This window comes from Sciurus carolinensis, chromosome 2 (genome assembly GCF_902686445.1).
Source record: "Sciurus carolinensis chromosome 2, mSciCar1.2, whole genome shotgun sequence".
In the NCBI taxonomy this organism is placed as follows: domain Eukaryota; kingdom Metazoa; phylum Chordata; class Mammalia; order Rodentia; family Sciuridae; genus Sciurus; species Sciurus carolinensis.
Window position 1 is genome coordinate 58,975,449 of NC_062214.1, and position 24,971 is coordinate 59,000,419.

At 35.7% G+C, this 24,971-nt stretch overlaps 1 protein-coding gene across 10 annotated transcripts in view; it reads right to left on the reverse strand.

Moving 5' to 3' along the window:
* The window catches only part of Akap13 (A-kinase anchoring protein 13), a 358,212-nt gene that overhangs the window by 177,116 nt on the left and 156,125 nt on the right, over window positions 1–24,971 (reverse strand). For 9 of the 10 annotated variants that reach the window (XM_047540454.1, XM_047540456.1, XM_047540458.1 and 6 more), the window contains one exon: window positions 22,349–22,532. In XM_047540454.1, the coding sequence (XP_047396410.1) occupies window positions 22,349–22,532 (184 nt within the window). Of the gene's footprint in view, window positions 1–5,741; window positions 5,838–22,348; window positions 22,533–24,971 lie in introns of those variants that run through there. The other variant, XM_047540461.1, reaches the window with a different exon arrangement.

Here is a 24,971-nt window from a genome sequence, read left to right on the forward strand (position 1 = left end):
TTAATAGCTCCACCATATTTTATATGAAACTGAGACAGGAATTTGGAAATAAAGGGAGAGATACTGAGTCTCAAAGGAAATGCCCATAAATCATCAAAATGCAGAAAACATCTATGAACCACTGAAATACAGAAAGTACCCAATAGTGCCTAGTGCACAGTAGGCAGTCAATAACTATTTATACCCTACCTACTCAGCACATAACCAATAAGTAATGAATTAATACCTTTGATTCAAATGTATGAACTGGCCCAAAGTCTGTGATCACCTCATTATGTAATGCTGCTTTCAGTGGAAAGGGCTGATCTATTTTTTAGGAATGCCTCAGTATTCAAGGTCACATGAAGGCAGATGCAGCAAAAAGGTCTTTAGGTCTTTAGGGAAAACTTCTTTATGAGTCAAAAGAATATCCACTTCAGGTAGAACATTCAACATATTCTCTGACAAAAAAAGAAAGTTCCAAAGTCCAGCATCTGATTAATTACTCAACAGGATGATGAGCATTAGTAAGTTTCTGTGAAAATGTAGGAGAAATGCCTAGCCCAGATTCTCATTGCCTATTTTCAAATTAAACAAATTCTACTAAAATATCAACTCTGACACGTTCAAAAATGTTATGCCCACACTGCTCACCACACTATTCAGAAACTGACACCAATCAGTACCTGTCTTTTTCCTAAGGGGAAAAAATGCTCTACTTGCCATAGCAATTCACTACAAATTTATCTAATTACGTGGAACCGAGTCTTCCTTATAGTTAAAACCACAGGGTGCTGTGATAGAAAAAGGATGGGTGCTGAGGTCTGAGTGGACTCATTTATACCATGGTCTTATTTAAGACAAGTGACTTAGCTACAATGAGGCAGAGGTTTTTTTTCACTTCTTTTCTTTAAAAAAAAAAAAAGTGGTTCTGACAGTTGATAGAAGGATTAAAAATAGGTAAACAGAGATATATGGACTTCATATATTTACAAGTACTCATTAAACAGTTTCTATTTTCTTTCACAAACAAGGGGAATATAGCATAACCACTTCCTTGTATCAATAATATTTATTAATTGTTTAACAATGTACCAAGTTAAACCATCATGCCCTTTATATGAATCACCCCATTTATTCTCTTAATTCTCCTTTGTGAAGGAGAATATTACTATCCTAATTTGCAGATGAGGAAATTCCAAGTTAGGAAAACTGAATAACTTGACTTAATACTATTAAGTAAGGGAGCCCAGATTTGGGCTGACATTCTTAATACTACCACACAAAACTAACTCTCCTATTTTATAACCAGAGAATACAAACCAAAACAAAGAAAAAGTTTTTAAATACACATTTTGGTGAACAGCAAACAAGTTCTAGATCACCACAGCTTCCATGAACATTTTTCTCCCCTGCTTCTTATCCTGAGGGTCTACATCAGCTCCCTGAATTCTGGAGGGCCACACTCCTCTAAAAGCCCAAGCTGTGTTCTAGTACCACCTTGCTGCATTTTTTTTTTCAAGATCTTGTAAAAATATTTATTGTAATCAATCTACTTAAGCCACCAACCCAGTTCAACAAGTAACTCTCAGGAAATAATTTTCACATGCAATGTTAAGGCCAGTTATCTTAAAGTAACATATTAACCTCAACCGTACTTTAGAAATGGTTGGAGAACTTTTAAAAATCCTGATGTCCAGATCACACCAATTAAATAAAAATCTCTAAAGGTGACCCTCAGGTATCAGTGTTTCTAAACTTCCCAAGAGATTTTAATGTATTTAGAATCCTCTGGTGACTAAGGCTGCATTTTACAACCTTGGCTACACATTAAAGTAACCTACAGGTGCCACATGATTTTAAAAAAGAAAAGAAAAGCAGAGCTAATGCTGAAAAGACTGCAATGAATACTATAGCAGCAAACATTATATCCTTTGATCTAAGTAAATAATTTCTTGGAATGTACCTAAGGAAATAATTTAACAGAAGCAAAAATCAATTAGTAAAAGACAAGGCTCACTTTAGCATTCAATAGTTTTAGTATTTTTACAAATCAGAAGTTAGCTACCATTCAACATTACTTGAACACTTTACATACACATAATAAACACAATATTTTATAGGGCCTCAAAATAATTACAGAAGTCAAAGAAATAGATAAGATTATAATGAAGTGAAAATATCAGATTACAAAATGTAGTTTCAGCTGCAATTGTTTAAACAACTACATACAATGTGGCAGTTAATATCTTTTATTTTTTTTATTTATTTATTTATTTATTTATTTATTTTGCGGCACTGGGCAAGCACTCTACCAACTGGACTATCTCCCCAGCCCAGTTCATATCTTTTAATGAAATAAGCTTGTGGTGGTGGCATTATAAACATTATTACATGTAATTTCTTAAAAAAAATAAAAAATAAAACACCCTTTTGCTGGCCTAGGTCAGAGGACAGAAACAGTAAGTAGAGGAGCCACAGAAAGTTACTTGAAAGGAACACAGTAGAAATAAACCATGACAGGTCTCGGTTTGGACTCCAACAAAGTTATATTTAGTTTATGCCCACACCAACAAAGGGGACATCAAACAGTCTCACCTAAGAAATGATCCTGATTAACTAATCTCAATAATGCACTTTCTCTTTTTCAACCCTGGTTCATCAGATGGCATAGGTTATCTATGAAATTATAAATTACAAGTGGGTAAAAAGGAATTTCTACTTAAATGTTACTCAGATTTACAGTTGACCTTTGAGCAATATGGGGGCTCATGTGGTAACCCTAAGCAGTTGAAATCCTGCCTATAAGTTTTGACTCCCCCAAAACTTAACTTATAGCCTACAGTTGATTGGAAGCTTTACCAATAACATAATCAATTAACACATTTTATGTTATTTGTATTATAAATGGTGAAAAATACATAAGAACCACAAGAGATTACTTTTTACTTGATATGTAATTTACTGGAGAGACTTTACTGACAAGGCAAATTGCTCATGTGGAAACCGTTAGTATTAGTGCTTAAAGTGGATACTTGCAACACTTGAGCTCACAGCAAAAGCAACAGTAAATTTTATGCACTTAGGATTTAATATTGTTATATTAATGTTATTAATTGTTATTGTAATATTTTATATTGACTTACATTCCTCCCAACTTTGGTACCAGGTAGAGTTTGGGTTTCTGCATCTAACTCTTGACAAATTTTAAATTTTATAATAGACTTATACATATTTTATGGTAGTAAATGTGTTAGCTTTTTGCTGCTATAATTGAAACAGCCAACAAGAACAACTTAGAGGAGAAAAGGTTTATTTTACCTTATGGATTCAGATGTTTCAGTCCATGTTAGCCAACTCCTCGGCTCTGGGCCCAAAGTAAAACACAACATCATGGTGAACTACAATAGTAGAGGAAAACTACCCAGCTCAGTTCATGGAAATTAGGAATCAGAGAGGGCAAGAGCTTTCCAGGGACAGTTCATACCCAAATCATAACAGTAAATGATAAAATGGACTACTATAATATTTTATGCATTCATAACATACACCTACCTTTGCCTTAACTTTTTCATTATCTCCAGGCTATGGGGTTCATCTGTGCATTTTTTCCAAATTGTTGCAAATCCCCAAAAAACAAAATCAACATTAAGTAGACCTGCATAGTTCAAGTCCACATTGTTCAAATGTGAAATGTTGATCTCTGCCAGAATTTGTTTCTTTGCCTATATCACAATGGTTACTGGTTTACTAACTACTTATTGTAATTCTATAGATAAACAATTTATATACTTACAGAAATTTATATGCTGCTTAAATAAGTAAAAAACAGGCAACTGAGAATTATTTTGAAAATGAGAACATATTGACATTGTTAATCAAAATAAAATTCTACGATGGGAAGAGAAATGATTATAAAATAATCTGAAGTTTGGAAACAATAAATTAACTGGGTATAATAATTTCAAACTGATGATGTAAGACTGATCAAGAAGAAAAGTCTAAGAACACAGAGACAGAACAGGAGGAGGGCAGGCTTGTCTTTAAAATGTGAAGTTTTCTTGAGCTTTCTTATGAAAAAAAATAAAAAATAAAAAAATCAAATGGCAAATCTGTTTCAATTTAAATAAACTAACCGTGAGAGAAAGAAATGCACACTCATTTCTTCAGTCTTATTACTGAAAATCTTACTGAATCAATATGAAACAGAAGATTAAGAACTACATATGAATCTAACTCCAAGTGGCATGGTAAACATTAAAATTAGCTAATAAGTTTCCACTGGTGAGGATTCCACAATTCTTGTGAATGAATAATTTATTTAATTATAGAAACTTATATACATGTAGAAATCAGTAACTTTAACCACAATGAAACTGGCACACTATAAGCTAGCTATTTCAGTTCAGGAAGAAGAAAAACAATTTTTGCTCATTATTCTGGGCAGAACCCCTACCTTCAGGAACGAGGTTCACTTGACAATCTATCAGGTTATCATTAAATTTCAAATAAAGAACCCATACTTAACAGACCAATAATTTACTGACACAATTTCCTTGAATCAAATGTGAAAGGTCCTGGGTTCAATCCCCAGCACCACCAAAAAAAAAAAAAAAAATTACATTTAGTTTTCCAAGTGACAAGGCCAATAGTTTCGCATTATAGATGAAATGTAGGCAAACTAACCAAGGTTTCACAGAGCTATGGTATGAATGGGAGCAAAATACAACTTTTTAAATTAATTCCAAGCAATCTATTTAATCTAGTATAATGTGTGAATGAATGTGCTGTAAGCAATGCTAAAAGCAAAATATTTCTGTAGCTTACATTTAACAACATGGAGGTATTCTTCTGAACGTTCAAATTTTAAGTTAAAAAAAAACAGCCATTTTTAGAAGCACATATTTTCTAAAAGGAAGTTCATATACAAAAATCCCCAGATATTTGTACACTAAGTATATAGAGAATTTTAATTTACAAAATTCTTTTCTTTACAAAGTCTAAATGCAAATCCACATCTTATGAAATAGGAGGGTACTAGGCCACCATATGAAGCAATTACTATTCCTCAGCATATGAAAGTGTATTAGGCTCTATATGAATAATTGTTTCAAATATTCATACTTATCTTTTTCTATCAATGATAAAATGCTTCCAAAATCCTGTTGAAAAGATAATACTAGGATTGCCACTGTATTAAAAAATATATTCTACCTGAAGCTAGTCTTCTCTACATTGTTTTCAAGTTCATATTTCAAGATGCCTGAAATTATACAAACTAGAAGTGTGGTGTAAAATGTATCAAAGGTAAACATCAGGTGTTCCTCTGTTTTCATAAATTTGGAAGACACACAGCAACCTTTTCAACTGTAGAATAACTCAAATTAGAGGTTATTCCTCAGAGACAGAGTATCCATGGCTGATCTCAAAATCCACAGTTGATATACATGGTGCAATAAAAGTTCAATATGCCCAGGGTGAATTTTAACAAATTCCCCAGCTGCCTAGTGCTATGCAACAACTTTTCACCTCTAGCACGCTGTAACTCAAAAAACCCACCCACCCAACCAACCAACAGGCTTCATGCTCAGATAGATGTAAAACCCAGTCAAATTACAGAGAAAAACAATTTTCTGATCCCAACACCAGTCATTCTGGGGAAGATCAAAGGTGCCTCTAGTTGAATTACAGCAAAAAGTCAGAGAAAATACCAGAGAGAGAACAGTGAAGAGTAACAATGCAATTTGGAAGCTCATACTCACACATGCCTGCCCAAGCACCAGGAATATCGTAAGCCCATCCTGTTTTAGTTCTGGTTTCATATTACAGTTTTAAGAGTAGAGAAAAGCAGTTATATCAGTCCTCCTAAAAGGCATGTTTTGCTCTGAGTCTACTGACAAGGAACTGAGCACCTAGTTCCTTATTTGAGGGATACTGCAATATCTTCCATTCAACCACATAACAAAATTGCCAAACCTTGGTGAGTTCTACAAATAACCCAAATTCACTGAAATGGAGGTAGACAGATTAAATACCAAAAGGGGGCAATTGGGAAAGGGGTTAAGAGCTGCTTCAAAATGAATGGGAAGTTCCTGGGAGTTAAGTGTATCTCTTGGGTTAAGTATAGTCAGATACACATTTGTGTATAAATAGATTCACTGGGAATTTTAGCACTCATATTCTTAGTTCTCCCCCCCCTTCATTTCTGGGGGGGTTTATCAGTCCTTTTTTCTACTACTATTGTGAAATATCTGAGGATTATAAAGAAAAGAGTTTGTTCAGTTCACAGTGTGGGAGGCTTGAAAATTCAAACTACACAGCGCTGGTTCTTGCAAGGGCCTCCTTACCTGCATCACCTTATGGTGGATAGCACCAAAAGGGTGGAAGTACATGTAGATTACAAGACAAGAAGCCAAAGAATGATTGAGGGTTCAGGTTCAGGTTTTATAACAACAAACACTCATGAAAATTTTCACTAGACCTCAACTCATCGCCACACCGAGAACTAAGCTTTCAACATATAAACCCCTCAGTTCAAACATGCAAACCATAGCACTGGACACAGAACTGTCACTCGTCCCTGAACAACTAGCAAAGAGAGAATGCAAATGACAGAAAAGGGCAAGAAAGCACATCATTTCGGCCCTTCTCTGTATTATGAGTAGTTTATTCTAAATTTTGTCCTTTAAATAATTAACACCATATAATCTTATATGTAAGGGTTAGAACATAAGCTGGGGAGTTACAGACTTTGTTTGATACCTTAGTCCAACATCACCATCATTGTGACTGTATTTTCCCTGTGCTTCAATTTCTTTGGTAAATTGGTAATACTAAGTTTGTTGTGAAGATCAAATGAACCCAAATACAAAGTAGTAGCTCAATGTTTAAACCACCAAGATTAAAAACAAATTCTGACTATGGGTTGTATCATGGGGCTGATGTAATTCCAATGAACAAAAAAGAAGGGAGTTGCTGAGTATTTGAATTTAAAAAAAGGCACAGGGATCTTGACTTGTCAGGCAATCATCCCTACATAACCTACTGTTATTTATCTCCCCGCAAAATCCATGTGAAAAATGGGGCTCAATTATCCTATTTCAAGAGATAGTGTTAAAACTGTGGGGTAAGGTTGACCAGAAAACAGTAACTCAGAAACAGGATAGAGGTGAAAAGATATGTCATATTTATACAAGACTGAAGTATTTTCAATGAATTTTCCTTCCTAACTCTCCAAATAAAGGTGCGTGCTAATCTTTTAAGAATCTTATAAGCATGTTCTCATTTAATCCTAATAAATCTATGAGGTACTTTTCACCATTTTACAAATCAGGAAACTGAGGCCCACTGATACTAAACATTAGCAGTTCATAAAAGTTCAGTTCTGCCATTTTTAAGCCCAGCTCAATGTCTACTGAGCATCTGTGAAAGACAATAACACAACCACAGAGGTTACTATCATATCAACAAAGATGCACCACTAGTATAAGAAATACTCTCAAAATAAGAACTCTATAAGCATTCTCTACATAATTGAAAGAACTAATCTCCTTATGTGATTTCTATGAAGAAATTCTACTAGCTAGCAAAAGCATAATATATTTATAAAAAGACTAAATATTGTGAAAACTGCTAATGTTACATGCAAAAGCAAGAGTTTGTAATCGGTTAAAAAGAACTGGTGTGACAATAATCAGCACTGACAGAATAAACTGGCTAGAACACTTTGTATTTTCTCTGTTTTAAGCCAACAAACGCTTATAAAAATGTAAGTGGTATGAGAAAGAATTATAGATATTAGGCTATATATAAACTTCAGTTTGGTTGGGTGTGATGGCACACACCTATAATCCCAGTGACTCAGGCTGGGACAGAAGGATTCCAAGCTTGAAGCCAGCCTAGGAGACTGTCTCAAAATTTTTAAAACAGATGGAAGCTGGATCCAAGATGGCAGACTAGAGGGAAGCTGCGTCCCCTGTCACTCCATACCTCCGGTTTCAAGCAAAGGAAAATCTGTTTCTCTGTGAGGCAATCTTTGCTACTTATTGATCCCCTGTTGTTTACCCCTTTGGTCCACTTTGATCACCCATAGTCTGCCAGCATATTGACTACTTTTTGAGTGCAGATTGCTCACAGACTGCTAGCTATCAACCGCCATTGGCCCACATGCCTGCCTTTTGTCTGTCCATCACTTACCTTTCACCTACCCAGCACTCACTGCCTGAAGTGCATCTGCCAATCATCCTCTACTAGCCTGCAGATCACACACAGACTGCAGAGGATTGCCACCTGCCTGCTGTTGCCTGAAAGTCACTTTTCACAGTACCCACAAGTTTATTTACACATGGCTGCCGCCATCTTGGGACAACATCCAGGATGAGTAGGACCCCAGTACCAACTGACTGCACCCCTACTACTCCTCAACCTCAGGGAACACACCCCACATCCAGGACCACCTGGCCTGACCGACCGCACCCTACCTCCAGGACCCCTGGCCCAACGAACCGCACCCCACAAGGACTCGGCATCCACGCCCCATACTGCAGTTCCCCATTTGGAACACATTTGAAAGGCAGTGCAGCCATCTCGGATTGTCCTGGAAGCTGAAGTTGCCAACTTTAGGTGGGGTCAATCCCATCCTGAGATGCCTGCTGGAGACTGGAAGCTCATTATCAGGTACCTTTCATACATCAGGCTACTAAAAACTGGGAGATTTGAATAGTAAATAACTGTGATAGTGTAGAAAATTTTATCTCCTTTTTGAAAATTTTTAAGTTTTTATTTCTTTATTTTTCTTGTTCTATTTTCCTTTTGCTTACCTGTTTCCTCAGAGTCTCCTTCTCCCTTTTCTCATGCTAACAACCAACTTCTTTTGATTACACTTTCACTCTTCCTACAATCTAGAACTTCTATATATTCTTTTTTAAACCCATTAACAGGTACATGCCACACCTCTTCCCATCCTCTTTGTCCTCCATTAGCAACTGTAGACCTTACTGCAAATCTATTTGTTATACTGTTGATAATAATTGAATGCATCCTCTCTGTTTATTATGACAATATTGTTAATGTCCTCACAGGGATTTTGGTTTAGGGCTGCAAATTGTCTGTACTAGGTGCTGCTAATATTGATCTCTCTCCTAAAGAAGACGTTTTGGAAACCCGCAGGGTCAGTATAAGCCTATAGGGGAAATTGCAATACCCAAGATTTGCACTGCTAGAGGGGAAAATACATGAACAACATGAAAAAACAAGGGAAAAAGTATTCCAAACAAAACAAGATTCTACATTAATAGAATCCAATGAAAGCATGGTAGAAGAAAGGTCAGAAAAGGAGTTCAGAATATACATAATTAAAATGATTCTTGAAGCACAGGATGAGATAAGAGAGCAAATGCAGGCAATGAATGATCACTCCAATAAGCAGCTGAAAGAGCAACCGCAGGAAGCAAAAGATCATTTTAACAAAGAGATATCCTGAAAAAAAAAAGCCAAACAAATCCCTAAGCTGAAAAAAACAATAAACCAAATAAAAACTCAAAGGAAAGTACCACCAATGGACTAGATCACTTGAAAGACAGAACCTCAGACAATGAAGACAAAATATTTAATCTTGAAAATAAAGTTGACCAAACTGAGAAGATGGTAAGAAATCATGAATGGAATCTCCAAGAATTATGGGATATCATGAAAAGACCAAATTTAAGATTTATTTTTTTAATTTAAGATTTAAGATTGAGGAAGGCACAGAGGAAAAAAACCAAAGGAATGAACAAACTATTGAATCAAATAATATCAGAAAATTTCTGAAACCTAAAAAATGAAGTGTACAATCAACTACGAGAGGCTTACAGAACACCAAGGCACAAAATTACAACAGATCCACACCAAGGCACATTATAATGAAAATGCCTCACATACAAAATAAAGATAGGATTTTAAAGACTGTGAGAGAAAAGCAGCAGATTACACATAGGGAGAAACCAATACGGATATCAGCAGATTTCTCAGCCCAGACTCTAAAAGCTACAAGGGTCTGGAACATTATATATCAGGCTCTGAAAGAACATGGTTGCCAAACAAGAATTCTATACTCAGCAAAATTAGCCTTCAGATTTGAAGATGAAACAAAATCCTTCTATGATAAATAAAAGTTAAAAGAATGTATAAATAGGAAGCCTGCACTACAGAATATTCTACCAAAATAGTGCATGAGGAAGAAATGAAAAACAACAATGTAGGTCAGCAAACGGAGGAAGAACCCTAAAGGAAAAGCCAATCACAGGAGAAACCAAGTCAAGTTAAAAACCAAAAATAAGCTGAAATGACTGGAAATACAAATCATATCTCAATAATAACCCTCAATGTCAATGGTCTAAACTCATAAATCAAAAGACATAGACTGGCAGATTGGATTAAAAAGAAAGACACAATAATATGCAGCCTTCGAGAGATCTATCTCATAGAAAAAGACATCCACAGACTAAAGGCAAAAGGATGGGGAAAAACATACCACGCACACGAACTCAGTAAAAAAGAAGGGGTTTCCATCCTTATATCAGATAAAGTGAACGTCAAGCCAAAGTTAGTCAGAAGAGATAAAGAAGGACATTTCATACTGCTTAAGGGAACCATAAATCACCTAACAATCATAAATATTTATGCCCCAAACAACAGCACATCCATGTATGTCAAACAAATCCTTCTAAATTCTAGGAATCAAACAGACCACAACACAATAATTCTGGGGGACCTTAAAACACCACTGTCACCACGTGGATACGTCTTCCAAACAAAAACTAAGAAAAGAAACCATAGAACTCAATAACACAAACAATAACTTAGACTTAACAGAAATATAGAGAAAATTCCATCCATCAACAAGCAAATATACTTTCTACTCAGCAGCACATGGATCCTTCTCTAAAACAGACCATGTGTTATGCCACAAAGCAGCTCTTAGTAAATGCAAAAAAATAGAGATACTACCTTGTGTTCTATCAGATCATAATGGAATGAAATTAGAAATCAATGACAAAATAAACAGAAACTACTCCAACACCTGGAGACTAAATAATACACTATTGAATGATGCATGCATAACAGAAAACAACATGGAGGAGATAAAAAAATTCTTAGAGGTAAATGAGAAGAAAGATACAACATATCAAAATCTCTGCTACACTATGAAAGTAGTACTAAGAGGAAAATTCATGGCATTCAAGAAAGGAATAAAAAGTCAACAACTAAATGACCTAACTTTATATCTCAAAGCCCTAGAAAAGGAACAGAACAACATCAAAAGCAGTAGAAGACAGGAAATAATTAAAATCACAGCTGAAACCAGTGAAATTGAAACAATTCAAAAAATTGACAAAACAGAAAGTTGGTTCTTTGAAAAAAGTAAACAAAATTGATAAGCCCTTAGCCACACTAAGAGGAGAGAGAAAACTCAAATTACTAAAATTCGTGATGAAAAAGGAAATATTACAACAGACACCACTGAAATACATAACATAATGAGAAGTTACTTTGAAAATCTATACTCCAACAAAACAGAAAATCTAGAAGACATTGACAAATTTCAAGAGACATATGATCCCCTCTAACTGAACCAGGAGAACATACACAATTTAAACAGATCAATTTCAAGCAATGAAATAGAAGAAGCCATCAAAAGCCTACCAACCAAGAAAAGTCCAGAACCAGACGGATTCTCAGCTGAGTTCTACAAGACCTTCAAAGGAGAACTCATTCCAATACTTCTCAAAATATTCCAGGAAGTAGAAAAGGAGGGAACTCTACCAAACTCATTCTATGAAGCTAATAACACCCTCATACCCAAACCAGACAAAGACACATCAAGGAAAGAAAATTTTAGACCAACATCTCTGATGAATATAGATACAAAAAATCTTAACAAAATCCAGGCAAACCACATCCAAAAACATATTAAGAAGATAGTGTACCACGATCAAGTGGGGTTCATCTTGGCAATGCAAGGTTGGTTCAACATCCGGAAATCAATAAATGCAATTCATCACATCAGTAAACTAAAGGTTAGGACTCAAGTTTATTTCAATAGATGCAGAGAAATCATTTGACAAAATACAACACCCCTTTATGCTCAAAATACAGGAAAAAATAGGCATAGTAGGAACATAACTCAACATTGTAAAGGCTACTTATACTAAGCCCAAGCCAACATCATTCTTAATGTTAAAAAAAAAAAAAAAAGGAAAGCCATTACCTTTAAAAACTGGAACAAGACAGGGATGCCCTCTTTCACAGACCAAAGAAATTAAAGGGATATGAATAGGAAAAGAACTCACACTGTCACTATTTGCCAATGACTTGATTCTATAATTAGAGGATCTAAAAAACTCCACCAGAAAACATCTAGAGCTAATAAATGAATTCAGCAAAATAATCAACACATATAAATCAAATGCACTTTTATTAATGAGCGATGAATCATCTGAGAGAAATGAGGAAAACAACTCTGTTCATAATAGCCTCAAAAAGAAAATAAATTACTTGGGAATCAATCTAACAAAAGAGGTGAAAGACCTCTACAATGAAAACTACAGACATTAAAGAAAGAAACTGAAGACCTTAGAAGATGAAAAGATCTCCCATGCTCTTGTATAGGCAGAATTATATTATCAAAATGGCCATACTTCCAAAGGCTCTATACAAATTTAACACAATTCCAATTAAAATCTCAATGACATTCTCATAGAAATAGAGAAAGCAATCATGAAATTCATCTGGAAGAACAAAAGACCCAGAACAGTCAAAGCAATCCTGGGCAGGAAGAGTGATGCAGGAGGTATCACAATACCAGACCTTAAACTATACTACAGAGCAATAGTAACAAAAACAGCATGGTATTGGCACCAAAGTAGACAAGTAGTTCAAAGGTACAGAAGACACAGAGACAAACCCATATAGGTACAGTTATCTCATACAAGAAAAAGGTGCTAAAAACATAAAATGGAGAAAAGATAGCCTCTTTAACAAATGGTGCTGGCAAAACTGGAAATCCACATGCAGTAAAATGAAATTAAACTCCTATCTCTCACCCTGTATAAAACTCAACTCAAAATGGATCAAAAATCTAGGAATTAGACCTGAGACCCTTCACCAAATAGAAGAAAAAATAGGCCCAAATCTTCACCACGTTGGCTTAGGACCAGACTTCTTTAACAAGACCCCCATAGTGCAAGAAATAAAAGCAAGAGTCAATAAATGGGATGAATTCAAACTAAAAAGCTTTTTCTCAGTAAAGGATACAATCAATAATGTGAAAAGAGAGCCCACAGAGTGGGAGAAAATCTTTTCCACACACACCAAAAAAAGAACCGATCTCCAAAATTTATAAAGAACTCAAAACCTTTACACCAAAAATATAAAAACCCAATCAATAAATGGGCTAAGAAAATGGGCAGACACTTCACAGAAGAAGATATACAGGTGATCAACAAATATATGAAAAAGTGCTCATCATTTCTAGTAATCAGAGAAAAGGAAATTAAAACAACTCTAAGATTTCATCTAACTCCAATTAGATTGGCTACTATCAAGAACACAAGCAATGATAAGCGTTGTCATGGATTTGGGGGAAAAAGCACACTCATACATTGCTGGTGGAGTTGCAAATTGGTGCAGCCACTCTGGAAAGCAGAATGAAGATTCCTCAAAAAAAGATTCCACCATGTGACCCAGCTATCCCACTCCTCGGTTTATACCTAAAGGACTTAAAATCAGCATACTACAGTGATGGAGTCACATAAATGTTCATAGCAGCTCAATTCACAATAGCTAGGTTGTGGAACTAATCTAGATGCCCTTCAACTGATAAATGGATAAAGAAACTGTGGTATTTATACACAATGGACTATTACTCACCCATAAAGAAGAATAAATTTATGGCATTTGGTGGTAAATGGATGGAATTGGAGAATATCATGCTAAGTGAAGTAAGTCAAGCCCCCAAAACCAAAGGCTGACTATTTTCTCTGATAAGTAGATGATGATACATAATGGGCAGGGAGGGGGGGTTGGCAGAGGAAGGGCAAGAGAAGAATGGAGGACCTTTGGATAGTGTAGAGGAAAATGGGGCAGCAGTGGGTGGGAGAAGGAAAGATAGTAGATTGAGACAGACAGTATTACCCTATGTATATCTATGATTACATGATTGGTGTGAATCTACATTGTGTACAACCATAGAAATGAAAAGATGTACCACATTTGTGTACAATGAAGTCTGTAAAACTAAAAATTTTTTTAAATGTTTTTAAACTTAAAAAAAGGGTGGAAGCTGTAGTGCAGGGGTAATGCAGCCCTGAGTTCTGAACCCAGTATTGCAAATAATAATAATAATAATAATAATAATAAATTAAAACTTTAGTTTTTATATTTTAACTAGCCTTCATACATTTAAAAAGCATTGAGTAAAATGATTTCTAAAAATTGTACATATTACATTCTATGTATGACATGAGTCTTGAGGGGGAAAGTTATATTTGTAAATTATTCACATCTAATACAACAAAATTAAAAGCAGAATGTCAATGCTGTCACTTCCCAATTTTGTAAGAAAGAAAAATGGCCAAAATCATGTATAGCAATTGCAGAAATCATCTAAATTGACACATAAAAGCATGAAAAATAATTAGGTGCCCAAATACATTTTGTTTCTGTAAATCGATGTCAAGACAAAAGACATGCATAAGAACACAAATCCTTACATGTCTATGGAGGGTAAAGATACAAACAAAACCTTGTCAAAATGACTGTTACACAATACTAACCAATCTCAGCCACCAAAGGATTTTCATGATTTGCTGAATGAAGAATCCTAATATAAAATTACTTATAGAAATCATGTTATTAAAACGCTTCCAGAATTAAGTCTACGATCTTGAGAGATTATTGATGTGACAGGAGAAATAGCACATGCAGATTAATGATTGAAGAACAATCTAAGTCAGTAACACTGAAAAATTACAGTCCTTATCCTATAAGATCAAACATTTTAAAACAGAATTGGTAAACTTTAATAAGTGAATAGGGTTAAAATTATGTCACTTATTGGTCTATCACACAACTGCATTCAATTCTGGTGATATTCAACTTTGGCCAAATAATAATTTTAGCTAAAAAGTTTATTCAACACACCTACTGTTTAAGGATCACTTGTACTTCTGCTAATAATAAATGCAAGTAAAATTTTGAAGTTATTCTTTCAATGGCATGCCGTTTTTGGAAACTTCAAAACTGACCAAATAAAAATAATGTGAGTCATTGCTAAAGGTTTGAGATTTGTTTAGAAGGTAGAGGGTACCAACTGATCCTTCATTTTCTCATATCCACCTATTAAGCCTACAGTAAAGTGAGAAGTGTTTTCAAAATCACATGCTGATGCCAAGTAGAATTTGAAAACTCTGAGGCCTAAATGTTACATGGCCACAGAGAATGAACAAATGCTCAGACCATTTGCATTCATAGAGTAGAAAGAGAAAGGCAGTGTATGGGAAAATACACAAGATGCCTGGAAAGGTTTTGTGGGTTCAACTAACTTCCAATACCCACCTTTTCTCTTAGAAGTTCAAGGCAGTGTAAAAGTTGATGGACTTTGGAGATGTTCAAATTTCAGTTTCATCACTTACCAGCTGTGGCAATTTTCTTGTGAAATGGGGATAATGTCCTCATCCCCAAAGAGACAGAGAGAAGATAAATATGAGAGTTTATGCAAGATGTCTAGCACAAATACAATAAATGGTAACTAAAGTTACTGTTTTATCAATACAATATTGTCTTCAGAAAATATATTTTGTAATTTTACAGTATGTTGCCTGAAACAGCAATCCTGAGATTATTCGTTAAATGGTTTAAAAAACATGAATTACAAAATTTTAGTCATTCATTTGAAAATTTACAAAAAGAGAACAGAAGACACCAAAAACCAGATCTATGAATTATCATAATCGGATTCTCTGGGTCTACTTTCTCATGTGTAGAAGAATAACTGTACCAACTATTCCTTAAAGGTTTGTGGAGAGGTTTTAAATGGGAACACATAACACAGCACCAAAGCAGCATCATGAATAATACAAAGCAGGTATCTGTATTTAATAAATGTTAGTGCCCTTCCCCTATCTCTAGTTTCTACCCACTTTCACCACTTCATTTTTACCAAAAACACAACGACCCAGATCATACAGTGACAAAGGTAGTCAGATGGATGCACAGAGAGATAAAGAAATAGAACTTGGGCCAGAAAAACGTCAAGTCATTCCAAATCCTGCTCTCTGGTCATGATTCTGAAGGCAAGTTTGTACCCCTTTTTCATTCCTCCATCTTTTTCCCATTAAGCAAAAGCAAAGGCTCCAATTTTGTTCTGCACCAGATAAGCTACTGAGGACCCACTGTCAAGTACTTGAAGAGGACCCTAAAATCACTCTCCTGACCAAACATCTTATGTAACAGTACTTGGCTCTACTATGAAATACATATACTTGAGTAGTTTTTCTACCTTCTGACCCTGAAACCATGGTTTCACATGTAAGCATCTCAAAAGAAAGAACTTGAGAACTTACAGGCACAAACCCTCTCAGAGGGGTTGGCACTGTCTACTACAATGGGCCATGACAGAGCACCTACTGCTAGCCAGGCTGGGTCTGTGTTTTGTACCTTCTCAGGTGTCTTCTCAAACTGGACAGATTAGTGGACTTTGGATCTAAGCCTAGTTTCTGATACTTTATGATCCTGAGACCTTGAGCAAAGCAAGACACTTCACTTCTCTCACCTAGACAATAACACTTACTCTACCCATTCTGGCTATATTGAGAATCAAAACGTAAAACAAAAGCATGAGTGTAACCAACCATCCTTTAAAACTCATATGATGGGTAATATAAATGTAAAATTATTATAGTGAGGAGCATGTTTTCTTCAACAAAAATAGAGGTCAACCATTAAATGCAAACCATATAGCCCTTTCAAAATTAAGTACTATTTCATCCAGTATCCCTGTAGCTTCTTTCTGAGTCTCTTCTTTCTCCTCACATTTCTGTAGAGGGAAGAATATGGGCCTTGGAATTCCACAGATGTCTGTGCAAGAGTAACTCTAATACTTTTTGTACAGGCTTAGGGGGTCACTTATGTCTCCAAGCTTCCATGTTCCATCCAAAAACAAATTAACTTTAGGACAGTGGTCATAAGGCTGAAATAAAATTATATCTGTAATATCTGTAATAAACCAACTATGGATCCTAGTGCAGTGTAGGCACTCAATAAATAAAGATTTGTTGAACTGATACTAAAAAATGAGATAAAGTTTATGAGAACAAATATTTTTAAACTGGCTCTCAGGGCAAATAAAATATTGCAGCACTTCTATGTTAACACTCAGGAGCTCAAATTCTTAAAAGAAATTCTCTTCTTCCAAGGGTGGCAGCACTGTAAATGATTGCCTATAAATCCAGAACTCCTTGTTCCACCACCTCAAGGCTTTTATCAGAAAGCTGAACTAATTTTATTTAAAGTGAAACCTAGCATACCAGGATGTAATCTCAAACCCCTATCAAGTAAGGACATCCAAATGTTGCCTAAAAATATTTCAAGATCTTTACAAATTTTCACTAATATTTGAAATGTTGATACCAGCACAGAAAATTAATAGACAACACTTGTTAGTCACTAAGTTATGCCTTTTGCATAAATCGTTTCATTTCTTTCTCAAAGAAATTCACTGAAGATAGCTGTCTTATTCTTCCTATGTTACAAACAAGGCACTGAGGTTTGGAGAGGTTAAGTGAATCATACAAAGTGATATAGCTTCATGGAGGCAGAGTCTGAATTCAAAAATATCTACTCTAAAAACAATTCTCCAAACTTCTCTACTAATTTTAATTCACAGAAAACTACAATAAATGTTCCAATCAACTGGAAATTGAGTTTCATTAATTAGTCAATTTAATTTTACTGATATCATTGCCATATAATTATAAGAAACTTTCAAACAGATCACCTTAGAGTTCAACAAAGTGTTTTCACAAATCTCATTTGGCTCCAACAACCTTGAGATATAGTCAGAAAAGTATTCTCAGTAAGCAATAAGAAACATGAAGCTCAGAGTGGATAGGTGATTTTTCCCAAGTCACATAGGATACTAAGTGAGAGAAAGCTTAGATTTTAATTAAACTCTCCAACTCTATAAACAGTTCATACTACCTTTCTCTCTTCAAACCTGAAACACTTATGGCTCCACAAAGTCTGTATGAAAAGCCTCAATTTTTTACCAAGCATCAGGCTATCATTCTGAGAGGTAGATATTATCATCTCTTATTTATCCAATGAAGAAATCAAGGGATCAAGATAAGAGTTTCTTAATATACATCTGATATTTTTATAGCTCTATTATTATACAGCTAAAAATAGCAGAGCCAAAATGCAAACTTAGATTTGACTTCCAAGCCTGCAAATTTAGCAACTACCTAGAGTTGTATCTTATCCTCAGCTTGGTCCTTCCCCACATGAGTGATCCAAGTCCTAAAATTCCTTCTTTGTGACGTGCAATTTTAAGCTATATATGATAACATCTGGCTTTAATATTCTCTTATTAGATGACACCAATGCCACATTCATCTAGTCACTTCCTAGCATAATCATTTTACCAACAGCCTGCAGACTAGTATTCTGTCCCTACTTCATCCATCACTAACTAGCTTGGTGGCCTTCGGTGGGGTCTTCAAATTGGACAGGTGACTGTGTGTCTAACTAAAGCAGGAACAGGACTAGGTGTAATCCTCTGGAGGTTAAGATTTCTCAAAATTGGGCTGGGGATATAGCTTAGCTGGTAGAGTGCTTGCCTCACATGCACAAGGCCCAGGGTTCAATCCCCAGCACCCCAAGAAACAAACAACAACAAAAAAAGGATTTCCCAAAACTCTGGTAACATTTTATTTAAGGTGAATTTTCAGATCATAAATGTATCTATATTCATAATGTAAAATCAAAATATAAACTAAAGGAGGAGCTGAAGAAAATATAAACTAAAGGAGCAATAAGTCAATAAAATCTCCTATTCCCTCACTGTACTAAGTGAAACCTAAAATCACAAGTTACAAAAGAGTAAACCACCAAAAATGTCCTAAAGTTCCTACTACCTCATGAGATTTCATATCAATTTTTCAAGAGTTCTCTAAATTCACAAGTCTTATTTAGAGAATTCTTCTAAGAATGACAAATCATTTTCACACAGTTTATCAAAATGAACTGTCAATGGAAATAAACCTTGATGACGAAACATGAAAATAGTCTGGGCTTTAACCAGCACAATGCTCCCAATTAAGTTGTGAATTAACTAATTAAAAGGTAAAGCAGCAAGGAATTAAAACAACTGTACTGAGAGTACTATAAAATAAACTTGGCTGTTGAGTAAAGAGAAGAATGTAAACAGCTACTTAGTAAATGTAAAATGTACAGAGAACCACACCTCTATTTCATAGTAATTGAAAAGCAGTAATAAAAGAGGCAGGCCTATACCCCCTCCATATTTTTTTTTTTTTTTTTAAAGAGCAGAGTGACAGGCAAGTTGTCTGAAGGTTTTAGTAAATACAGATTCATGAAAAATTTTTTTGAATAGTGGGATGTGACCACTATATAAAGCTTTTATAAAAAATTATGCCAATATTACTTAAAAATCATTTATTACTAAACTGTCTTTGGTACAAGATTAGAGTGACACAGAATACCCATGAATATGTATTAATATGGTAGAGACATTATCAGTTGAAATATGGTACCATTATACACAGTGTGTCATTCTTAACTTTTTAAAAACCCTTTTGTGAATCTCACAAAATAAACTCTACTAAGAAATGTCCACAAGGTCTTGCCTATAATTTAAAAGGCTACAGATCCCATGAAATCTGTTCTTAGGCTCCCTGATAAGAATCCTAGGAATGGAAGGAGCTCTAGATAGTCTCTTAGAAAATTTGGCTTCTCTTTGAGATTCCTTACCATATACCCCATATGTACGGGGTACGATGTGCTGTTTAGATATATGTATACAAATGTAATGTAGAAAGTAAAAAAAAATCAAGCTACTTAACATGGCATCACCTTACCTACTTTTTTGTGATGCATACATTTAAAATCTATTTTTTCAGCAATTTTGCAATGTACATTATTATCTAACCCATGAGGATATTATGCTAGATGAAAGAAGTCAGGCACAGAAGGACAAATGATTCTCACTAGCACTGTCAAGTTCTTAGAGGTAGAAAGTAGAACAGAGTTTACTAGGGGCTGAGTTAAGACACTAAAAGGGAAGTTCGTATTTTTATGAGTACAGGGTTTCTGTCTGGGGTTATGAAAATTTTCTGGAAATGCATAGTGTTTATGGTTAAACATCATTGTGAATTGTACACCTAAAAATGGTTAAGAGAGTAAATTTTATGGCATATAAATACACACACACACAAAAAAAAAAAAACAAAGGGAGTAGGCAAGAAAAAAAAATTTTGCTTGACCAAATTTAGTTGAAATTCTAGCAGTCTGTCAGTATCACAGTAAGGTGGAGGGAATTCGAGAATTGCCTCCTTACCATTTCTTAATTGCTAGCTGTGACTCAGCACTTTTTCTAGATTTCAGAGTAATATCAGCTCAGAAGAATTCAAATTAAGAGCTAGACTTGCAGCAAGATACTCATACTCTCCAATCAAAGTCCTCTACTTGTAGATTTCTCAAGTTGGTTCTCCCTTACCTCTCTCCCTTCAAAAGAAAATAACTGGTTTTTCCACACATACAGTACTTCAAAGCAAGCAAAAATTCTCCAAGAATAAACATACTCTAGTTTTCTTAAAGTTCTGCTGCAATAATAGTCTTGTGACATCCCCTTCTAAGCATTATAACAAAGCTGTTGTAATCACTGTTTCCCCATTTTTGGATGGCAGTCCTTAACCAACTCTGCTTCCCAGAAAGCATTCTGGGCTACAAAAACCAAATTTAGAGGAAGTGCATTTGAACTTCACAACAGTATACTGAGTTAATTGTTTCATCTTCTGGAACAAGGCCTCCCTTCCTAAGACTATGAGGCAAACAACAGAATGAATCCAATCTCTGGCCAGATGGGAAGTACGAAGGAGTGGAACATATCATTCTCTGGAATACTGTTATAGGGAAGCTCAGGTATCCAAAGTTCATTTGAGATGAAGAATGTTCCTCCTACCACCACTGTATCTGTAGCACCCATCAGAAAGCTGTCTGCAAAGCAGCTTCCATCTGGTTTGACTGAGAAAGTTATAAATTTGGAAGATAAAACAAGAAAAAACTGTTTATGTAACTGTCAGTAGCATTACATTCTGAGATCTCTTCACAGTCCTTTCACACTACCTTGCTCACACACTGCTAAAAATGATAAAATATAAAATTTAACCAAATTAAATTTTGCATGAGCAAAATATCTGAGAATTTGGGAAAACTGCCTCATTATAGAAGGGTCCTTCAATCATTAAAGAACATAGATCCAAGATGATTTACTCTTGTTCAGATAATGTGGTAGAAAAGATGATGGTGAGCATAGAACTAATAGAAAATATAATAGAAAATACATTAAATAATAGAACTTATTCTTGAAACTTATGTCTTTTATAAACATTCCAAGAAAAGTGTTGGTTCTCCAATGTGGTTATTTCCCTATTTATACAAGGGGGAAAAAAAGAAAAGAACTCTTCAAATGTTTTGACTAGCAACCATCCTCCAAAGGCCTCTTTAAAGAGTCAGAACTAGAACAATTGGAGCCACAGACAAACAGGATTTCCTACTGCATGATTCTTAAACAACTCAGCCAGCTTTTTACTGCTATTCATATTGAGACCATCACTATCAATTTTATTCACAGAAATTACATTCAAACTAAAATTCAATTATGTACCACATTTTCTGTAAGCAGATATAAAGTGAAAGTAACACTTTTGATTAATCTTTCAAGTCTTAAGACATACCAGAAAAAAAAAGGCATAGGGAAACTCCTCTTATACAAAATCAAGAAGAATTCTATACATTGGAAATGCTGTGTTACCCCCAGAAACAAGAGTAATTCTGAGTTTTCAGTAAAGTATAAGGGGTAAAAAGCAGGGAGGCAGGGGAGAAAATGGCAATATGACTTACGTTTGTGTCTCTCAGACAATGAAGCAATCTGCAGGAACAAGCTTACAAACCTCCCAAAGGCAAGGCACAGGGCTGAGGTTGTAATCTGTGGCAAGCTCACAAGGAGATGCCAAGTGGGCAGTACCATTATGAATCAGGAGGTGGGGCTGGGGTTGGTTGTGGGGAGGGAAAGAGAATGAGCACTCACTCAGTTAGAAGCTGGTGCAGCTGGTGATAACCTCGCTCCAAGGCCAAGCTCACAGGTGTTGCCCCTTCCTGGTTGTGGATGCTGAGAGCTCCGCGGCCACCCGGCTTCTGCAACAGGAACCAAGTCAATCGCAGCAGTCCCAGTCGCACAGCAAAATGCATCAATGTCTCCCGGGGGCCACCATCTAAATTGGGGAGAACATGAAAATAAATAAGAATATTAGAAGGGGGAAAAAAAAAAAGAAAGGAGGCCAAACAAGCAAACAAAAGTAAACACCACTATCTTCAAGTGCCTAAGATTCTGAAGGTAAGCTTCAGCATATAGCATGAACAACTTCACTGAGGCCAGGTAGGATCGACCCCAAGCAAAGACAAAAGAAAGCCAGAAGAAAGTACAGGGAGCAAAAACTTTAATAAAGATGCTCCCACAAAAAGAATCAAGCTCTTTCTGTATTTTAACATTTCTTCAACCAATTTCACAGGGAGGTTTATAAAGATGACTACGCATGTTCTTTTCCTTAAAACTATAAATAAATAATAGAAGTAAAGGCAACCATACAAGATGGGACACAAGTGGAATAGCTGTTAGGACTTAGATGGATGTATCATAAAGGCTATAATTACTTTTGAAAAGAACACCCAGACAAGAGTTGGCTAGTTAAACACTAAAAACAGGTTCTACTTGTTAAGTACACACAGGTCATTTTAGTCCCTCACATTAAGGGCACATGAAACTGCTGGCACTGCCAGCTTTTTGTTTGTTTGCATGTATAATATGATAAATAAATGCATCTGCAGGCATAATAAGAAAGACAATATACTAATGACTTCAGAAAGAAAAACATGTGCTTGGGCTTATTTCACTGGAAATGAAGGTTCCTTCTTGGTATGAGTCACTATGAAAATGGTGGAATAAGCAAGGGCTTTGGAGTCAGACAATTCTGGGTTCAAACCTGGCAGTTACCATTCTGTGACCAGGCATGATTCATTTGCCTCTGTGAGCTTCACTTTCTTCATTCTCAGAGTGACAGACCATCGCCTCACTGAGAAATGTTACAAATCAGAGGAGGCAAGTGAAATGTCAGTCTAATGACCGCCTACTGCGTGTACTCAATAAGTGTCAGTTCTCCTTTTCCCTGCTCCTAGATTTCAAGTCACTTTCTGGGTTCACTAGCAACACACTTTTCCTCAGTCATGCTCTTGTGCCCAACCTGTAATGACAGGACATAAGGCCACTACAGGGCTGCTGTATGTCACCCCACGAGGCTGTGCATTACTCAACTCCAGGGTTGTGCCTGCCTTCTCCCTCCTGGCTTAGCTTTCACATCTCATTCTCATGGCCTCCTTTAGGCCTCAACTTCTTCACTGAGCCCTGTGTTCAATCCCAAGCACAGGGGGGAAAAAGTTGACGCCCTATTACATGTGCATATACAAATTGTAAAAATCAATACCTCTGAGAAGGTGGCAAGGTCAGAAAGAACTCTCACAAAAAATCAAACTTCAGCATCTGACTTGTGCTTTACAATTGCTCACAAGCATTCTGACATTCCTATCAAAAATTAAGGAAGTAATAAGGCACTGACTGACCAGGAAATGATTGTTTTCAGAGCTAGTTAATTCTAGCCTTAATGGGTGACTGACGCCTCCTTAAAGTAGCTTTCTCCTCTCCCCACCCCCACCATTTTTGGTCCCTTATCTACTCTGAGTCAGCTTAGACTTCGAGTCATGTTTCAACAATAAGGCCACACACCTGCTCAGAAGCTGGCACACTACACTAGAGCCTCCCCTAGTCTCATTCTGAAGTTTTCTGCAGTAGGTGCCACATCTGCTTTTAGGGTAGCCTCATTCTGCAAACATAGATTGAGAACAAAAGTAATATGCAGTGAGGAACTGCTACATTCCATTTAGTAAGATAAGTAGTTTATAGCAACCTTTTTCCTTCTATTCTCACAATAACCCCATGAGGTCTCACTATCTTCATTTTGCAAATGAACACAAGAGCACAGAATTAATAACTTGCCTACAAATCAGGATTTAAAAATTCTCTCTTGCATTTATATATGTCAGCTTGTTTAAATATTTTCTTCTTCATTTTCCACACAACAGTTTATCTTCACATAAGTCATGTGAATTAGGTTTATAGAAGAGGTGGCCAAGGCACACAGGAATAAACAAAAAAGAACATATAAATGGAGTTTCTTCTAGTCTGTGTTGTTTTAAGAGTATAAAAGTCCCGCGCCTTGGTATTTTCCCAAAAGATCTAAACTCCACATACTACAGCAACACAGTCACTCCACGTTTATAGCAGCACAATTCACAATAACTAAATTATGGAATCAACCCAGTTGCCTGTCAAATGAAATGATTAAGAAATTGTGGTGTAAACACACACACGCACACACACAAATGGAGCGCTACTCAGCCATAAAAAAGAATGAAATTATGTCATTTGCTGATAAATGGATGGAGATGGATAATATCAAGCTAAATGAAATAAGCCAAACTCAGAAACTCAAAGATGGAATGTTTTCTCTCTCACACGGAAGCTAGGTAAAATAAAGGAAATGGTTGGGGGAAGATAGGATATTATTAAAAACTGATCAAATATAAACCAATAGATGAGC